This window comes from Festucalex cinctus, chromosome 4 (genome assembly GCF_051991245.1).
Source record: "Festucalex cinctus isolate MCC-2025b chromosome 4, RoL_Fcin_1.0, whole genome shotgun sequence".
NCBI lineage: Eukaryota > Metazoa > Chordata > Actinopteri > Syngnathiformes > Syngnathidae > Festucalex > Festucalex cinctus.
Genome location: NC_135414.1, coordinates 29,771,470 through 29,788,448, shown reverse-complemented (window position 1 = coordinate 29,788,448; position 16,979 = coordinate 29,771,470). Strand labels below are relative to the sequence as shown.

At 39.7% G+C, this 16,979-nt stretch overlaps 3 protein-coding genes and 1 non-coding gene across 6 annotated transcripts; all 4 read right to left on the bottom strand.

Moving 5' to 3' along the window:
* Positions 1 to 1,303: 1,303 nt before the first annotated feature.
* LOC144018063 (homeobox-containing protein 1-like) lies at positions 1,304 to 10,360 on the bottom strand. Of its 2 annotated transcripts, none has more exons than XM_077520183.1 (9): positions 9,879 to 10,360; positions 7,572 to 7,976; positions 6,767 to 6,852; positions 6,592 to 6,702; positions 5,888 to 6,050; positions 5,734 to 5,816; positions 5,563 to 5,658; positions 5,376 to 5,464; positions 1,304 to 4,554 (listed from the first exon to the last, which is right to left on the bottom strand). In XM_077520183.1, exons 2-9 carry the CDS (start codon positions 7,973 to 7,975, stop codon positions 4,321 to 4,323), a joined length of 1,266 nt encoding a protein of 421 aa, XP_077376309.1. In that variant the 5' UTR covers position 7,976; positions 9,879 to 10,360; the 3' UTR covers positions 1,304 to 4,320. The 2 variants fall into 2 exon arrangements, with proteins under 2 accessions (XP_077376309.1, XP_077376310.1); XM_077520184.1 differs by having other exon boundaries at positions 5,376 to 5,461.
* trnag-gcc (transfer RNA glycine (anticodon GCC)) lies at positions 8,855 to 8,925 on the bottom strand. Its single transcript has one exon. It is a non-coding gene; the product is annotated as a tRNA-Gly (tRNA).
* A 290-nt stretch (positions 10,361 to 10,650) lies between the features above and the next one.
* LOC144018065 (uncharacterized) lies at positions 10,651 to 13,840 on the bottom strand. 2 transcript variants are annotated; one of them, XM_077520186.1, is made up of 9 exons: positions 13,682 to 13,840; positions 12,817 to 12,884; positions 12,677 to 12,724; positions 12,542 to 12,606; positions 12,219 to 12,256; positions 11,377 to 11,456; positions 11,154 to 11,216; positions 11,022 to 11,072; positions 10,651 to 10,943 (listed from the first exon to the last, which is right to left on the bottom strand). In XM_077520186.1, the coding sequence occupies exons 1-9, from the start codon at positions 13,755 to 13,757 to the stop codon at positions 10,890 to 10,892; spliced, it is 543 nt and encodes a 180-aa protein (XP_077376312.1). In that variant the 5' UTR covers positions 13,758 to 13,840; the 3' UTR covers positions 10,651 to 10,889. The 2 variants fall into 2 exon arrangements, with proteins under 2 accessions (XP_077376312.1, XP_077376313.1); XM_077520187.1 differs by lacking the exon at positions 13,682 to 13,840 and adding an exon at positions 13,081 to 13,169.
* Positions 13,841 to 13,908: 68 nt separating this feature from the next.
* On the bottom strand, positions 13,909 to 16,976 carry glo1 (glyoxalase 1). The gene is made up of 6 exons (XM_077520185.1): positions 16,745 to 16,976; positions 15,062 to 15,144; positions 14,838 to 14,978; positions 14,588 to 14,655; positions 14,432 to 14,521; positions 13,909 to 14,298 (listed from the first exon to the last, which is right to left on the bottom strand). The coding sequence occupies exons 1-6, from the start codon at positions 16,811 to 16,813 to the stop codon at positions 14,207 to 14,209; spliced, it is 543 nt and encodes a 180-aa protein (XP_077376311.1). The 5' UTR covers positions 16,814 to 16,976; the 3' UTR covers positions 13,909 to 14,206.
* Between the last annotated feature and the right edge of the window lie 3 nt (positions 16,977 to 16,979).

Here is a 16,979-nt window from a genome sequence, read left to right as displayed (position 1 = left end):
TGAAATACTAAACATCAAATATTATATTAAACAACCATGTATAGTCAGGCTTTTAAAAAAATAAAAATAAAATAAACGACCATGTATAATAAAGCATTTTTAAAAAGATGACCATGTATAGTAAGGCTTTTTTTTTTTTTTTTTTTTTTTTATTAAACAACCATATATAATAAAGCATTTTTAAAAAGATGACCACTGCGATTGGCTGGCAACCAGTCCAGGGTGTCCCCCGCCTACTGCCCAGAGAGATAGGCGCCAGCACCCCCCGCGACCCTTGTGAGGAATAAGCGGTCAAGAAAATGGATGGATGGAAAAAGATGATCATGTATAGTAAGGCTTTTTAAAAAAAAATCATAATAATAAGAAACAACAATATATAATAAAGCATTTTTAAAAAATGACCATGTATAGTAAGGCTTTTTTTTTTTTTTTTTTTTTTTTTTAACGACCATGTATAATAAAGCATTTTAAAAAGATGACCATGTATAGTAAGGCTTTTTTTTTTTTAAATCATAATAATAAGAAACAATATATAATAAAGCATTTTTAAAAAATGCCCATGTATTGTAAGGTGTCTTTTTTTTTTTTTTTTTAACGACCATATATAATAAAGCATTTTAAAAAGATGACCATGGATAGTAAGGCTTTTTTTTTTTTTTATGTTTTTTTTTTTCGTTTTTTATTTAAACGACCATGTATAATAAAGCATTTTAAAAAGATGACCATGTATAATAAGGCTTTTTAAAAAAAAAATATATATATATATATATATATATATATATATATATATTTTTTTAAACGACCATATATAATAAAGCATTTTAAAAAGATGACCATGTATTGTAAGGTCTTTTTTTGTTGTTTTTTTGAAGACCATATAGGCGGGCATGTATAGTCAGGTGTTTTGTTGTTGTTGTTGTTTTTAACTCTGTAAGACGTTGTTGATTAAAAACGTATAGTAATGTTTTTTTAATAAATGGCCATGCGATTAGTAATTGTATTTTCCTGTTTTCTGACTTAGAAGGACTTCCGCTCAGTTTAAACAAAGCAATTCACTTGCATGAAGCACAATTAATGGTGATTGTTTCTTGACGATTCAGATGTGCAATTTTAAAATGACGTACCATGTAGGCTATACTACGAATGGCCGCCAGGGGGCACCCCACCCCTTCATGCTTGGGGCGCCTGCAGGGGAATGTTGCTACGCCAACTGGTGGTGGGAAATGCCTTTTACAAAAAAAAATAAAAATAAAAAATGGAATCATAACCGTGAGGGATAAATAAAGCACCAAACGTCACTGGGTCAACCGTGACCAGCTTTTATTTTTTCCCTTGTCAATAGAATCAAAACAACAATAAAAACCGGTAAAAATAAAACAAATCAAAGAGATGCAACTGATGACCCAAAAAAAGAAGGCAGTGCAATTAGTTGCGTGTTGTTGTCGACACATTTGAGCATCCAAAACAAGGCACTCCATCTTAAAAACAACAAAACATCCCATGAAAAAAACACACTTGGCTCCACGAGGGGAACAAACACACATTTCCCAACTCGGCTTCATTCACGTTCATACGAAACGAACCCACGGTGACACCTTTTTTCTTTTTCTTTTTTTTTTTACAGCAAATTTCACACATTTTCTTCAAGATTTTCAAGTCAAGTCAAGTTAAACTGGACTGACCGTGAAATGATGTCAGAAGCTCCCGCGATGGCTTAATAGAAGGCTTTCGAAAATGGCATCACCGAGCAAAGCTGCTTGATTTCTTTTTACTGTCCCTTTGACACCATCGTCAGCATTCACAATTTTGCAACTATAAAATATCATAATAATGAGCTACATTTCCTGTTGAAAGGATGTGTGGGGGGAGGGACAATAAGGGTGGGTCAGGGGTCAGGTGGTGTGTACAGGAAAACTGGAAAGTCAGAAAATTCAGACCATAAACAATTTTGGCAAAAAAATATGCGACTGTCAATCAATACAACCAACAAAGGATTATTTGTCAAAAGTGGTTTCAAATTCTCAGCAAGGTTTCAAAAGTGTTTCAAAAGAGTTTCAAATCAAGGTACAGGATTGAAAATATGTTTTTAGGCCAGGCTTAATGTTGGGTTAGGGGTTCAAAGTCGGGTTTAAAAAAAAAAAATAAAGTTAGGGTTTCTAACTAAGTTGGGCTAAAGTAGGGAAAATGTTCTGGCTCCGCCTCTGTTGGACTTGTTAGCTTCTGATCTGTTTTGCGAGCCCATTTGCGTGCGACCGCAACATGGGTTTGTTTCATCGTCATATTTCCGACGTCCCAGTTTTGTTGAACGCACCGTCCTGGTACTTTCATGGGTGTGCTTTCCAAGCTCCAGCAGGATGGAAAAGAAAGTTGAGGTATTTGAGGTTGCGTTTGCAGGAATCGGGACGTTTCCGAGCAACACGGCGCAGACAAACGGAAAAGGAAGGCACTTGAACGCAAATTGATGGCGGATTGGTCAAACGATTCCAAACGTGACTAAATTCCAAATGGCAAAAAATGTGGATATCGTCAAAAACGCGACGACAACAAAACGGCAAAATCGTACGTCATCAAACCTCGACAACGACTCCGTGTCGTTTGTTTGACAAACGTGACAAGATGTTTTCAGCTGCACTCGTTTCGCTGCCACGTGTGACTGACAAACAAACAAACAAACAAACAAACGATAGTTTGTGTTTCAAACACGTTATAAGGCAGAAAAGAAAAGCGGAACAAAAAAGATGGATGCCAGTCCACACATTTGATGTGCGGAAAGAAAAACATCCAACTTGATAACAATAATACTTTGGCTTCTGTCAACGGAAGCTACTTTTTGTCGAAATACATTTGTGTAAGAATAAAAAAAACAAACAAAATTGCACCCTCACAGTTTATATTATGTCGGCTATATATTTATATGTGTACATGTACAGTATAACGAGGCGTACGTATTTTTCAGAGGTGACATGGATGCAAAGAAAGGCTTTTCGTTGCTGCCTTTTAAGAATGCCACAAATCTGTAAAATATTTTCCCCCCTACTTAAAAATATATATATTTATTAGGGGTGTCAGTTGATTACATTTTTTAATCCTAATTAATTGCATGACTTCAATAGTTAACTCACAATTAATCATAACTTTTATATCTGTTCTAAATGTACAATAAAATGTAAAATTACATATTTCTAAGTTTCATACTTTTCTGAACATAAAAGTGGAAATAAATGTTAAACTAATATAAATATGGCTGCCTCTTTTAGTCATTGATACAGTATTTTCATAATAATTCATGTCATTGAGTTAAAATTAAAAAGATGTACTGTATGTACTGTAAAAAACGAGTGTGATAATGATTTGTCAGGTCATTTCTCTGCCACTAGATGGCATAACTGCATTTGTAAGACAGTGACAGCTTATTAAGAGCTATCTAATCTTTAACATGAAATAACTTTGCACATTTCTGCACATTTTTCAAATTGTAAAATACAACTTGACCCCAGTCTCCACCAATTCTATGCATTATTATCACATTTATTGCTGCTAAATTTGGCCGTTGCAAGTGGAATTCCCCCACTACAGGCTTTCCAAGTATGGAGCAGTCATTAATTGAGCGTTTAAAATAATTAGTGGCGTTAAAGGAACTTTAAATTAACTTAACGCACTAATTTTGACACCCCTAATATATATGACAATTCAATCCAGATTTCGACACATTTCAACCACTTTGCACTCACCACTTAGTTTAATTTTACAAAAAAATTATATTAGTATTGAAGCAATCATTTCTGAACAATTGATTACAATTTGAAGATTATGTTGCGCAATTGAACAGTATGCAGAATTATTTTCTTCTGCAATAATAACTAGTAACTGTCCCGCACTAATTGTTATTGACATAATTTTAAAAAACATGGAAATTGTAGTTTTTTTTTTCTTCTTCTTCATTTGTAGTAATCAATTTGAGTAAGATGAAAACGGAGCATTTCTTTGCATCCAAAATTCAGCTGATTTCAATCATCAGTTTTTTTTCATCAGGTCACATGACGCAAACTCCGTTTTTCTTTTGTTCTTTACTGCTATATATGGAATTATGCACCACTAAAATGCGACATAAAAAAAATATTTTCCTGTATGGATTTTGTTTTGAGGCTGCACCGTTGTGATCACAGTGTGACGAACGAACGAACGACTCGTCATTCTCGCGTAAAAACGTTGACAGGAAGTGGAGTGTAGTCGAGCGGCTTGGTGGCGGCGGTGGGAGGTCATTGGGGCTTTTGCGCAAAATCATTGCATATGAAAACGATGATGACATCACCTCCTTTTTCAGTCGTCTTCTATCGCCTCCGTCTTGATGTCGTCCACCAAAGCGAAGCCCGCCTCGTCCCCGCCGGCCCCGTCGCCGGCCGCCTTCTCCGAACTGCGCTCGTCCCGGAGGGCGGGCGAAGGCGGCGACCAGGACGGCCGACGCCGCGGTGCTGGCGCGCGGCCCGTCAAGGGGCAGCCCCTCGGCCCCGACGCGGCCCCTCGACCCAGGGCCGCCATCCAGCTGGGCAGCAGCTGACGGCGGGCAAGAAAGGACACGCCCGGCCGGGTTATTCGGCCATTCGCGAGAGGCCGGCGAGGGTCGAAAGAAAAGTTTTCTCGGAAAATGCTCAATTAAAAAGTATTACATATTATCATCAAATGTTAAAAAAATAAAAATAAATAAATAACAAAATCGCAGCCATTTTAGCTTAACAGAAGACTCAACACATGCATTTACAGAAAACACATTAAAAATATAATTAAATAAAATCTGGGGGGAAAAAATTAGATTAACTTATATCTCAGTTTTACCAATCAGAAGCCAGAAAAGTATTTTTTTGGTTCAAATTACAATAAAATAAATCTTAAGCAAATAATAAATAAATAAATAATTAGCCATTTTAGCCAATCGGCAGCCAGAAGAAAAAATAAATAAATAAATTCAGTTGTCATGACAACATACAAACAACGCTGTTAAGAAATTCATTTACAGAAAATACATTAAAATATCACTAAATAAAATGTACAAAAACAATTTATATTCATTTAAATGTCAGTTTTACCAATCAGAAGCCAGAAAAGTAATTTTTGGAAGAGGCATTTTTAAAGAATTGTTTTTTTTTTGTTCAAATTACAATTAAATAAATTAAATTAATATTAAACAAATCAATAAATAAATAAGTAAATTCTTTGCCACTTTAGCTAATTGGCAGTCAGAAGTAATATATGGGGAAAAAATACAATAAAATAATAATAATAACAATAATAATAATAATAATAACAACAAGTGAACATTTCCCAAAATTCAGTTGTCATGAAGAAAAAAAAAAAAAGCAACCAATGTTATTGAATACCTGCTCGTCGTTGCCGTCGACCTCGTCACCGTTCGACTGACCTCCAGGACTTTGCACGTCCACGCTCTGGTTTTCCAAGATGGCTGCTTCTTCGAGACACACACACACACTCGTCACAGCTTATCAACACTTGAAAGCAAAAAAAAAGAAAGACGGGAGGCAGGCGACGGACGGAGGACGACGTTACCGATGTTGGCTCGTCTCTTGATGTCCTTGCGGCGATTAGCGAACCAGTTGTACACCTTCAGTGACGTCACCTTCTCAAAATCCAGAAGCTTCTTTCCTGAAAAACACGCACACGCGAGCTCGCCTTTAAACGGGCGCGTGCGCACAGACGGGCTCCAGATCGGGACCCCACCTGGCTTTTGAATGACGGCGTTGCAAGCCGTGGAGATCTCCTCCCTCCTCGCCTCGTCGGGATACTGATTGTCACTGAAGTAGCTGCGCGCACGTCCACGCACACACATCACACATGATGGAGTCCCGTCACATGGGAACAAAATGGCAGTTACCTCTCCATGACGGCCAGACACTCTTTCCTCCAGGTGAATCGGTTGCCCCTGCGCAGGCGGAAGCCCCCCGTGGCGGGGGCGAATGTGGGCGGGGCCGGTTGCCAGTCCATCATCACGTCCTCCAGCGTCAGCGGGGCGCTCGTGTGCATGGCCAGCGTGGCGCCTGATCACGGGGCACAACAAATACAGTTGAAGTGAACCGGAGGTCAATTGAATGATTTTGAACAAAATCGACACGATAGATCGGCAGGTACGTGCAGGCAGGCGAATTGATCAATAGACTGATGAAATCTGATGAAATGAATGTTTTCAAGAATGATCAAAGCCTTTTCACAGAGCGTCACTCAACCCAAAAAATATTTGTGTCAAAGTCACTGTTGTGGAGAAGATGTATCTTTTCATAAACTTGTTCTCTCCTTTTCGATTTTCAATCAATGTCTCTCAATTTTCAAACGGTGATTATTAAAGAACGGAAAGAAAGAATGGAACGTCATCTTTCATGTGCTACTGCGACATGGCCGTGATCCGTTTGACCAAACCGAAGCAGCGCATACAAGAGCCAAACTGAAACTAAACGACTGGATCGATCATGATAGTATCCATCCGATACCGGCACCCTCTCGGTATCGATAATATCAATATTTGGATCGAAAACACCAAGAAAAGCCAGAGACAAATAGACGGACGGCGAAGCGTGCGGTTACCAGGGCTGCTCTTCTCCATCTGATACCATCTGAAGAAGGCTCGTTTCTTCTGCTCGCTGAGGTCGGAGCCTTGCTGCAGCAGCCAGTGCGAGATGCGACTCTGGCTAATTCCTGCAAGAGGAGCGAGACGAGGTCAGCTGCCGGTTGGAGGAAGACGAGGTCGTGCGACACGCACCCGTCACTTGCGCCACCACGGCCTGCGAGATGCGTCTGCTGGCCAGGAAAGACTTGATCTCCTCCTTGATGACGCCGCTGTCTCTCCTACAAGCACACACGCCTTTTGTTGGCTTTTCACAATACGGTGTTGGCTCGTTTGTCGCGGGTTCATCTTTTGCCGATTTTTTAACAATGTGCTTTTTGTTTTATTTTTTATTTTTTGGTCTCTCAGACCTTACGTCCAACATGCGGGCATCTCGACGAGACCTTTCCAACGGTGTCTGTCCCGTTGCCCCACGACTGCATTCCAGAGACAGAAAATATATACTGTGCAGTATAACAAGTACATTAAAAAAAAAACACACACACACACATTTGTAATGGAAAAAATAACTGTAAATGAGAAGAAAAAAAAACAGACATTATGAATGAAAAAGCATTCATAATAAACTAAAAATCATACCAAAATGAAAAACACATAATAAATAAAAAAATATATACTGTGCTGTATACTGTAATAACTAAAAAAAAAAAAAAATACACTTTTAATGGAAAAAATGAATGTAAACAACAACAACAACAAACATGATGAAAGAAAAAGCATTTATAATAAAGTAAAAATCATACCAAAACGAAAAAACATAATAAAGGAAAAAATATACATAATTAACGGGATTTTATTTTATTTGTATTTTTATAATTAATGCGGATTTCCATTTTGGCGGGTAGTTTTTGGAACGTAACACCTGCGATAAACAAGGGAACACTGTAATGTATCGTCGCTAGGGTTCACTGTAAAAAAACTCATTCGCCGTCGCACCAACCTCATCAAATCTTCCACTTTTTCGTCCACGTCCACGTCGTCGTCGCCCACCTCGAACCCGTAGCCCACCGCGCCGCCGCCCACCAGAGGAAACCTGGCCAGCGGCGACATCTTGCCGTTGGTCTGCGCGACCGTCGCCATGGCGACGGGCGAGGTCAGGTCAAAGCCGCTCGGCGACAGGCGGCTGTCGGCGAAGACGGTCTGCGTGGCGGCGGTGGAAGACGAAGGCGGGGCGCAGGAAGGCGGCGGCTGGTTCGAGGCGCGTCCGTCGCGAGCGTGGTCAAGGTGGTCCAAGGCGTCCAGAGCGTGGAGGAGCTCGGCCTGGCCGATGCCCGTCCTCCTGAGCCTCTGCAGGAGGTCAATCTGCTCGATGGTGAAGCGAGGCTCCTCACAATGCTGGAACATCCTACAGCACAACAGAGAAAATCTTTTGTTATTCTCGTCAACACTTCACCAAATTCAAATGGTTTTTTGCATGTGTTCTGGCCTCCATTTTATGCTTGTGTGCGGTGCACCCATTTTTGATTTATTTTTATTTATTTAACCTTTATTTAGCCAGGCAAAATAGACTATTATTATTATATTAAGATCTGGGATCAAATCAAATATAAACAGTCAAAAATATGTCAAAAAATAGTTTACAATAAATGATAATATGTTCTGGAGTTGGATCCCAAAAACGCAGACACAAATAAAAGTTTAAACCTTTATTCGCATAACAAATCTTATCGTACTAACGACTAGACCAGAAACAACGAGAAGGAATCATGGATCAAGAGGCGTGGAACTACACTTGGGCTGTGGAGGTGAGCAGAGGAATAATTCGGCAAAAAAAAAAAAAAAAACTATTATAATCTGCGAATGAATCTGATGGGCTGCGGCCAGACATGCGGGTAACTCGGATAGGTCGCTGAAACATGACTGACATGGATGAATCTGTTGAGCTGCTGACCGACATGCGGGTGAAACTGATAGGCTTCGTTCTAAACAGTTCATAAAGATGAAAGATTCCTGACATCAGACAGTTGCTGGTTATGCTGATTACATCCGTTCAATGAAAACAAAACATGTCAGACATCAGACAGTTGCAACAAGAAAACACTGTCATGACACCAACATGCGTACGTTTTACCATGAAAATAAGCACACACAAAAAAATTGTACTTTGAACCACTTTAGTGACATTAAGGCTTCACCATCGTTTTCATACAATATTGCTTTGCATTTTTTCTGCTTCTACACAAGTGGTATCCACAATCTGGGATGGATAAAAGACAGAATTAATGCATTGGCCGGGAATCGAACCCGGGCCTCCTGCGTGGCAGGCAAGAATCCTACCACTGGACCACCAATGCCTGAAAATGGGTTACATGGAAAAACATTTTCAAAATGGTTCTATATGGCTTGGAAGGCTAAAACTGCAGCAAGTGAGTACAATTTTAAAAAAAATGCACCTTTTACAGGCAGAAAATTGTAAGAAAAATAGACACATCTGTAACAAAAATAAGTGACAATAAAAGATAAATAGTTTGTTACTTTTAAAAGTGTAAACAAATGGTTGGGAATGGAAAACGGTTGATGTGAGAAAATGACGCTCCTTCTCCTCTGCAAAGAACTCCTCTGTTTTGCACGAACTATCGAGAGGAGAAAAAAAAAACACACACACACACACACACACACAACAACAACAAAGACACAAACACAAGACGTAGCAGGGTCTCTCCTGTTTTCTTACTACTACGTTTATTCTCCAAGAGATTTAATTGAGGACCGCTGCAGCAAAGTGGAGACCCGGGCAACGTCCAGAGTTGATGCACAGCTAACGTGTGCGTGATTATGATTGTATAATAATTATACTTTAACAAACTCCTCCAGCGGATTTGACAACAAAAAGCACACATTGTAATAATACTATAAATAAACAATTTCAGATGGTTCAGAATGCCCGATAATATGTTGAAGAACTGCAGTGTTTCAACTTTTCCTTCTCAACACCAAAGCCCATTGAAAAATCAGCTGATTTTGTCTAAACACCGGCGAGTGTCTCCATGGGTTTTGCGACTGACGACGAGGAGGATTGCGTCTAAACCACAGCGGCGAGGTGGGCTGCTAACATGCCGATTCATAGAGGACCTCTCACGTAACCGATTGAGACTAAATTTGATTCGTTTGGGAGACAGTATCTCAACATCTGGGCTAAACGTACAGAACCGCGGGGTCTTTCAAGGGGGGTTTCGGTCACATCACGTAGAGGAAATCAAGCGGGCTAATGAGAGCGTTTTAAACGCAGCAGCGGCTCGTAACTTACCTTCCTTATTCCAGTCGACAGTACTCCGCAGATTTTAGTTGTAACATGCGGGCTGATATGGCGGCGGGACACAAGTATAATGTTAAGTTTCCCCTCAAAAAACGTCTTCTCTTGATTGTATTTTTGGGCTTCAGCCCACCATCAGACACATTCGCCTATTGTCCGCGAGACAGGCGCCATGTTCGACACTGCGCCGCAAGGGACGACGGGAGTTGGAGTTTCAAATACAGGTGATATGATCTGGTAGAGCCATATATGGTGTAACAATAAAAAAGTACTCCACAGCTGCACGAAAAATACATTGACATGAAAACAATATGATTTTAACGTTAAATGTTTGTGTTTATAAAATACATAATTACATAAACAAGTATTCCAACATTCCAGATTAGTCTTTACCTGTTAATAAATGGACAGTTGACAAACTAAAAGCACACTTTAATGATTAAAATTAAAAATAAATATAAGGGATGTAGCAAAAACTTACTGTGAATTGGAAAGTAGGTTTTAATTTTAAAGATGCAAGTGCTTCCAACACAAGACTCGTATCAAATTATCTTTTATGCACACCCATAATACATGTTCCAATATAATTAGGACAGACATACATAAAATGAAACATAATACTGTAACTTTGGAATTGATTAATTTTGTTATATTTATTAGTGATGAAGTTAATTACATTTTGCATGCAATTATTTCCAGTTATACTGTATTTCATTATAATATAGTTTAAAATAACATTATGAATAAAATAAATTTGACACTGACATTTGTTTTACGTTCTAATTATTTATTTAATTTACCGGATATTTATTTATTACTTGAAACAATCACGACTCAAACAAACTAGAAACTATTTAACTATTTAAAAGAAAATATACAGTTAAGAGTCTAACAAGGTCAATTCTGGCTCACAATGTTTCCCAGTCCAAAGGCCTTAACTGGGCGGTGCTGATCCATCTTTGACGTCAGACACGATGACTTGATTGACAGGTGTCGGCTGACGGTTCACCACAGAGGCGGTCGGGTTAGCGTTCCCTTCCACGTCAGCGAGTCGGCCACCTGCAAACAGAGCAGGCTAACCTATTTCGCGATCTAACTCAATTCAGCACCTCACGTGAAAAAAAACAATCGACTCACCTGCATTCTCTTGTGGAGAAACATCAACTTCTGGTTCAGACTTTCAATCTCCTGAGCGTACAGTAATATATAGGAAAATACAAACGTGATTCAAGAAGACAATCGCCTACACAAAAGATGTCATTTATTTACCTGGCTCAGTTTTTCATCGCGTCTCAGTTTTATTTGAGGAAGAAGCTCCTCAAGTCTCTGAATCTGCATTAAACATGTTTTTTTTATTTTTTTGTTCATTCACATCTGAAACACTAAATGTACAGTTTGGATACGAAACATATTTACTTGAGTGACGTGAATTGCTGAATATATCAATAAAAACATACATTTGTGATTGAATCTATTTTTAGTCGTCACGTACCCTCTTGTCGACAGAGTGCAGTCGGGTCTTCATGCACTTGTTGATCACAGTCATGGGGATACTTTTGGGATTGGGACGTACTAGGAAAAAAATAATACATTAATATTGTGTGTGTGTGTGTGGGTGTGTGTGTTATTAGTTCTCAGATGTAGCAAAAATAATGAAACTGGTCTTTTTTTTCCCATTGGATGTAGCAGATTTTGGTACGTCCCAGACACTGCTCTGCTAACTACAATACACTAGAAAAAAAAAAAATCTAATTAATAAAAAAATAAAAAGTCATCGCATTAATCATGTATTAACGCAGATTAATCACACAGATGATCCTTTACATGACAGTGGACGGTTACGTTAAAGGTAGCACAGATTGTGTTTGAGCAATAAACATTACATGCATTTAAGTAAATCGTTTAATAAATGTTTGCATGACATCCAGAATATTTGTTCATGACAAACTATCGAGGTCATTGATTTCCCATTTTAAATTATGCAAGTAATTAACTGATTAGTAAAAGAGGGGGATGATCGTGTGCAGTGGATCAAAAAATTTTTGAAGATGTCCTCATAACATTAAAGGTCGAAAGAATTAACACAGAACAGGCGCTCTTTAACTCAATCAAACCCAAAAGCATGTAAATATGTTTTGGGAAGTGAAGGACCAAGTATAAAAAAAAAAACATATTTACATGTTTTTGGGTTGGAATGAGTTCAATTTGGCACGCAAAAAAAAAGTTGCTCAAAAAAGCTTTTGGATTAATTGTGATGAATCAAAATTCTAAGATCTGATTAATCTGATTAAAAAAATGTAATCGTTTGACAACTCTAGTATTTTGTGACAGTACCATGTTGAAAGATCTTGGCCACCTCGAGCAAGTAAGGCCTGTGAAGAGAAACAACATCCGTGTTGATAATGCAATTTCATTTATTGTTAAAAGGAATAGGGGAGGCGGTGGTTCTATAAAAACAAACCAAAAAAACGAAAAGTACATATATTCATGATTCAATGTACTGTACTATTAAGCATGACATGCAGTTATTACAAAACCCATTTACGATACTGTAACAAAATAAAGATGATGGCGTTTAAAAATGATGCAAACTAGGTTATTAAATGCTCCCCTTCATCTGTGAATCCTGAGCACGTCAATATGAAACAAATACGTACATGTGCTTGCTGTTTTCTGGGATGGAGCCGGTTAGAGGGATCAGACATCCACGCTGGTTTCTTATCTGAATATGCACGCACGTCATTCATTTAGTCATAATCAAGCATGATATTAATTGTCAGCGTGACGCTTGCCTTGAATACAACATCTGAAGAGTTCAGGTTAAAGGAGGTGGCGATGATCTGAAAAGGATGAGAACATATTTACTAGTCATATTGACTGACTAGTGTGTGTGTGTTACCGTGACGGGAGCATAATAGCCAACAGGGAGCACCTGAACGATGGAGGACATGTCGGCCGCCTGAGGAATTGACACCTCGCGGAGTGCCACAACTCTGTCATCTGTCATTTGTAACATACATCATCCGTTACCCATAATTGCTTTCAAATGTAACAAGTACAACATGGACATGTGTGCCAAATAGAAAAGTTCCAAGGAAAAAGGCGACGCATTTTAAGGCTTAAAATTATAGCAATGGCAGTAAAAACATACTTTTCTCACTCTTTCTCCAAATGTCTCCCCCATGCTGCTAATCACCTGTTTTCCCAGGCTGCTGTCGTCGTTGCATGCAGCAGAGAAGACACTGTCTGTAAAATGTTGAGCAAACCTGCCTTACACTGCCCCCCCCCCCCCCCCCCCCTCAAAACAAGTAATTTACTCTAAGGTGAGTAAAACTCACAGGGTAACGTATTCAATATTATATTTGCAATACATGTATAAATGTTTCGGAAAAAGTTTGTTTTCCTAAGGCCAAGTTGATGTAAATGTCATTTTCACTTCCATTCGAGCCGTAAGCTTGCTTGAAAGAATGTTTTACTGTTTTGTGTATGATTGCAAGAGTCTTGAACAAATCCGATCGTAAACGAGGGCCCCTGTAATGCACCTGTGGCTCTCTTCCGGTTCGATACGAACACTTGACGGTCAAATGCAGCTGTTGACTTTTAACATGGAGAAACGAATTCATTCGTTAACCTTTTACTTGAGAACAACAACAAAAAATGCATTCAATTGCCGTCCATTATGTACTATTTATGGAAACTAAACCAAACTACCGAGCCACGGAGACGGCCAGACGGTTGCCATGACGACGACCACGCACACTAAATGTGTCATGACACCTGAAGACAAACCAACAAACCGTTTTTGTCGAGTCTTCTGAGGGCGACCCAAGCCTTGACGACACGCGCGGTGGCGTCGCACTTAACGTCAGACATCTCTTTTTTTTTTTTCTTTCCCTTTACTTCGGCCGCGACTCGCGAGCCAGCAATGACCTTAAGACCCGACCTACAGAAAAGGAAAGCACTCGATCCGCCCACCGATTTTCAAAATAAGACTTCCGTTCATTCGAATTCAAAACAAAAGCAGTGCGGTTTGTCACTTTATTTTGAAAAGCACCATAGGAAAAATGTTCTCACTTGCATTTGAACGCCAGCTCGCACATTTATTACCAACAGCAGCGTATCACACTTTCACACAAATTAAAGTCATTTCGGAACAAAACAAATGCTAATGTATTAAATCTAAATGTCCCATTATGGAGGAGCTTGCATGTCTCCAACTTGGCGTTTCAATTATTTTCCCACACTGTGCTCGACAACAAAGATCTTCCCTAAAAAAAAAAAAAAAAAAAAAAAAAGCGCCATGCTCTGCTCTCATCCCGTTTTTAGGAGGTGATGGAAATCATATTGTTGGGACTCAGGATCTCGATCCAGTAGCCATCGGGGTCCTGGATGAAGGCCAGTCCTTTCATTTTACCTGGGAAATTAAAAAATAAATAAATCATTTCATTTTATGTTGGTTTACCCTAATATTTTTCAAATGCAAAATACATACAGCCACAATAAAGATTGGGAAACACAATTTTAAAGTCAAATGTCAAACATCTCACCGTCGTCGGGTTTCTTGACGAAGGTGACGCCTTGCTCTTCGAACAGCTTGCAGGCCTTGTTGACATCCGGCACCGCGATGCCGATGTGGCCTGTCAAGAGTACCGTGAACGCAAATCAGTTTGGTTATAAAAAGTGTTAACTATTTCCAAGCTTACCAAAGCCACGTGGATCCGAGTTTCCGTTGTGGTATGACTGGCTTTCGTCGGACTCCGAGCCCCAGTTACTTGAGAAGAAGAGAAGGCGAAACATGAAATCAAGACGTGGGGAAACCTAAGCTACCTCACCAGAGCTGCCAGAACTCTGCTGAGCCTGTTTTAAACCACAAGGAGTGTTCAACTGACAGCGTCGCAAAGCAAAACATGCTGCTCTCGGCGACCATTTTAGGGAGCCGGCGAGGCCCCTTACTGCGTCAACTCGATGGTGGCCCTGCGGGAGAAAGTCCAGGACGTCCTCTCCTTCACGTCGGCAGGGATCTCGTTCTTGTCTTCGTAGCCCAGGAAGAAGAGGGAGAAGCGCATGGAGGGGAAGTCGAACCTCTGCAGCAGGCTTGTTTATGTAGACGATAAAGGACAACCTCACGCACGATGCAACACACGCAGAGCGAATGAGCGCGTGAACTTAATACTCACGTCATGCCAAGGATCCTGGTGTAGAAATCCAAGGATTTAACCGGATCCTTCACTCGCAGCATCGTTTGCTGCATCATGAAATCCTGCACAACATACATGAAGTGCCTCTTTTTTCTTGCATGCATACAGTCACGAGAGAGGCAATTGAATCTTTTGAAAGGAGGAGTACAAAACTGGAGGTTTAACGAAATATCACATTCTGACACCAGCCTGTCAAAAATGTCAAGCAGCCAAATGGCATCTCTGTGTGAGCGTGCACATGGAACTGGTAAGCAGCCTTAAAATTGGGTAAGGCTCTTTCATATCGATGACACTAAAAACCTTTGGAAAGACTTCACACTGAGAAAAGAAGGTTAGGTCAGAAGTGCTTATGAAAAAAAAATGCTGTATGACACAGCATGTGCATTTTCTCAAAAATTGACATAAAATGTAATGTTTTATTTCTTTCTTAGAGCGTGTAGGCTAAAAGTTGAAGCATCCCGAGCTCAAACTAGAATGCTGAACACTTTCCTGTCAGTTTGAATGAATGGCAGCAGACAGGACAAACATTCACAGAGCCATTTTCACTTATGTGCGAGAGGGGCGGGGGGAAAAAAAGAAAAAGCCAAAAGAATCTCAACAAATTCCATGAAAGTGTATTTCAACAAGACAAGTATTAGTGGTTTCGTTTGTGTGTAGTATAAGGAAACTTTGAAAGTGCAATTTCTGTAGAAATGTCTCATTATTGAGGAAACTTATTCTTGGAAAAGGTTCAACACTAAAACAAATGTGGGGAATGTGACAAATGAGTCAAGATTCGATTCAAACTTGTCATTAAACGTCACAAGTAGAAGGCATGAAAATGCAGGTTTAAATACCATAAACAACACGTTTTAAAAATACAGTTTATGTCAGCATGAGCCTATTCCTGAATGGTAACATAAACATATTAAATTTAGAATGGTTTTAACTGGATGAGAAATGTGGAAAGATGTCAATAGGAAAAACGGAGTTTAAAAACAAACGTTAACAGATTCAAACTTTGCCAATTATGGACAATTAGAACTGTTAATCCCAAACTTGCCACCATAAAATCTGATTCATGACATATTGGGAACCACTATGGTACCTAAAGTGTGGATCTGCTTTAAATTGGAAAAAAAATTTGTCGTGGAAAATGGAAGGGTGAGTTACATAATGAAGGCTGCCTCCATTCATTTAAACAGGAATTACTTTCACGCAAACTGTGGAATTTTGGGGAATTTGGTGACTGTAGAAAAACTGGTACCACGGATGTTCAGAGTTTTTGTGAATAATTTTGAAGTTGTAATGGTTTGAATTGGACGGGAAAACGAGGAATTTGTTGAATTCTCTTCTTCGGGCTTGGATATCTGTCACTCAAGTTAGCTTCGTATTGCTAACTCCCACTTGCCTGCCTTCCGCCAAAATGTTGATCGTTCCCACTTATTGAACTTAAGATACACACTATAGTCACAACACTAACACTTTTATTTAAAAAAATAAATAAATAAACCATTTTAAATAGATACCGAGGCACGACGCGAGAAACTTGACCAAGTCCGATAATGGACACAACCCATGACACGGGGAAATGGTTGTCTACAAGGCTGGCCTGAACCGAGGTTTTGACAGGCCAAAAAAACTTCACTCCCGTGTCAAAACGGTGACAACAAGCGAGCCTACCTTGGTAATGGGGTCTCCATCTTTGCACGCCGCCGCAGCCAGCTCGTCGGATAAACCTTTGTCGCTCATTTTGTCTCGGGGAATTTCGATTAGTACCTGGGTGACATGTTATGAAGAGTTCGGCGGTGATCGTCGACGCTCGGCTCGAACTCGGTAACCTGCGGGGCGGAGGCGTCTAGGTGAAGTAGGCAGCAGCTCGACTCTTCTGATTGTCTTGTTTCCTTGTCAAGTCTCC

What these genes read in the sequence shown, in the direction of transcription:
- LOC144018063 (XM_077520183.1), bottom strand. Translation starts at nt 7,975, where the DNA reads ATGTTCCAGCATTGTGAGGAGCCTCGCTTCACCATCGAGCAGATTGAC. An exon ending in CGTGGTGGCGCAAGTGACGG is followed by an intron (nt 6,703 to 6,766) that starts GTGCGTGTCGCA and finishes CTCCTCTTGCAG; the next exon opens with GAATTAGCCAGAGTCGCATC. An exon ending in TCGACGGCAACGACGAGCAG is followed by an intron (nt 4,555 to 5,375) that starts GTATTCAATAAC and finishes GCCCGCCGTCAG; the next exon opens with CTGCTGCCCAGCTGGATGGC.
- LOC144018065 (XM_077520186.1), bottom strand. Translation starts at nt 13,757, where the DNA reads ATGTCTGACGTTAAGTGCGACGCCACCGCGCGTGTCGTCAAGGCTTGG. An exon ending in GCGATGAAAAACTGAGCCAG is followed by an intron (nt 11,073 to 11,153) that starts GTAAATAAATGA and finishes CTGTACGCTCAG; the next exon opens with GAGATTGAAAGTCTGAACCA. An exon ending in TTCTCCACAAGAGAATGCAG is followed by an intron (nt 10,944 to 11,021) that starts GTGAGTCGATTG and finishes CTCTGTTTGCAG; the next exon opens with GTGGCCGACTCGCTGACGTG.
- glo1 (XM_077520185.1), bottom strand. Translation starts at nt 16,813, where the DNA reads ATGAGCGACAAAGGTTTATCCGACGAGCTGGCTGCGGCGGCGTGCAAA. An exon ending in ATGGAGACCCCATTACCAAG is followed by an intron (nt 15,145 to 16,744) that starts GTAGGCTCGCTT and finishes TATGTTGTGCAG; the next exon opens with GATTTCATGATGCAGCAAAC. An exon ending in CGTCAAGAAACCCGACGACG is followed by an intron (nt 14,299 to 14,431) that starts GTGAGATGTTTG and finishes TTAATTTCCCAG; the next exon opens with GTAAAATGAAAGGACTGGCC.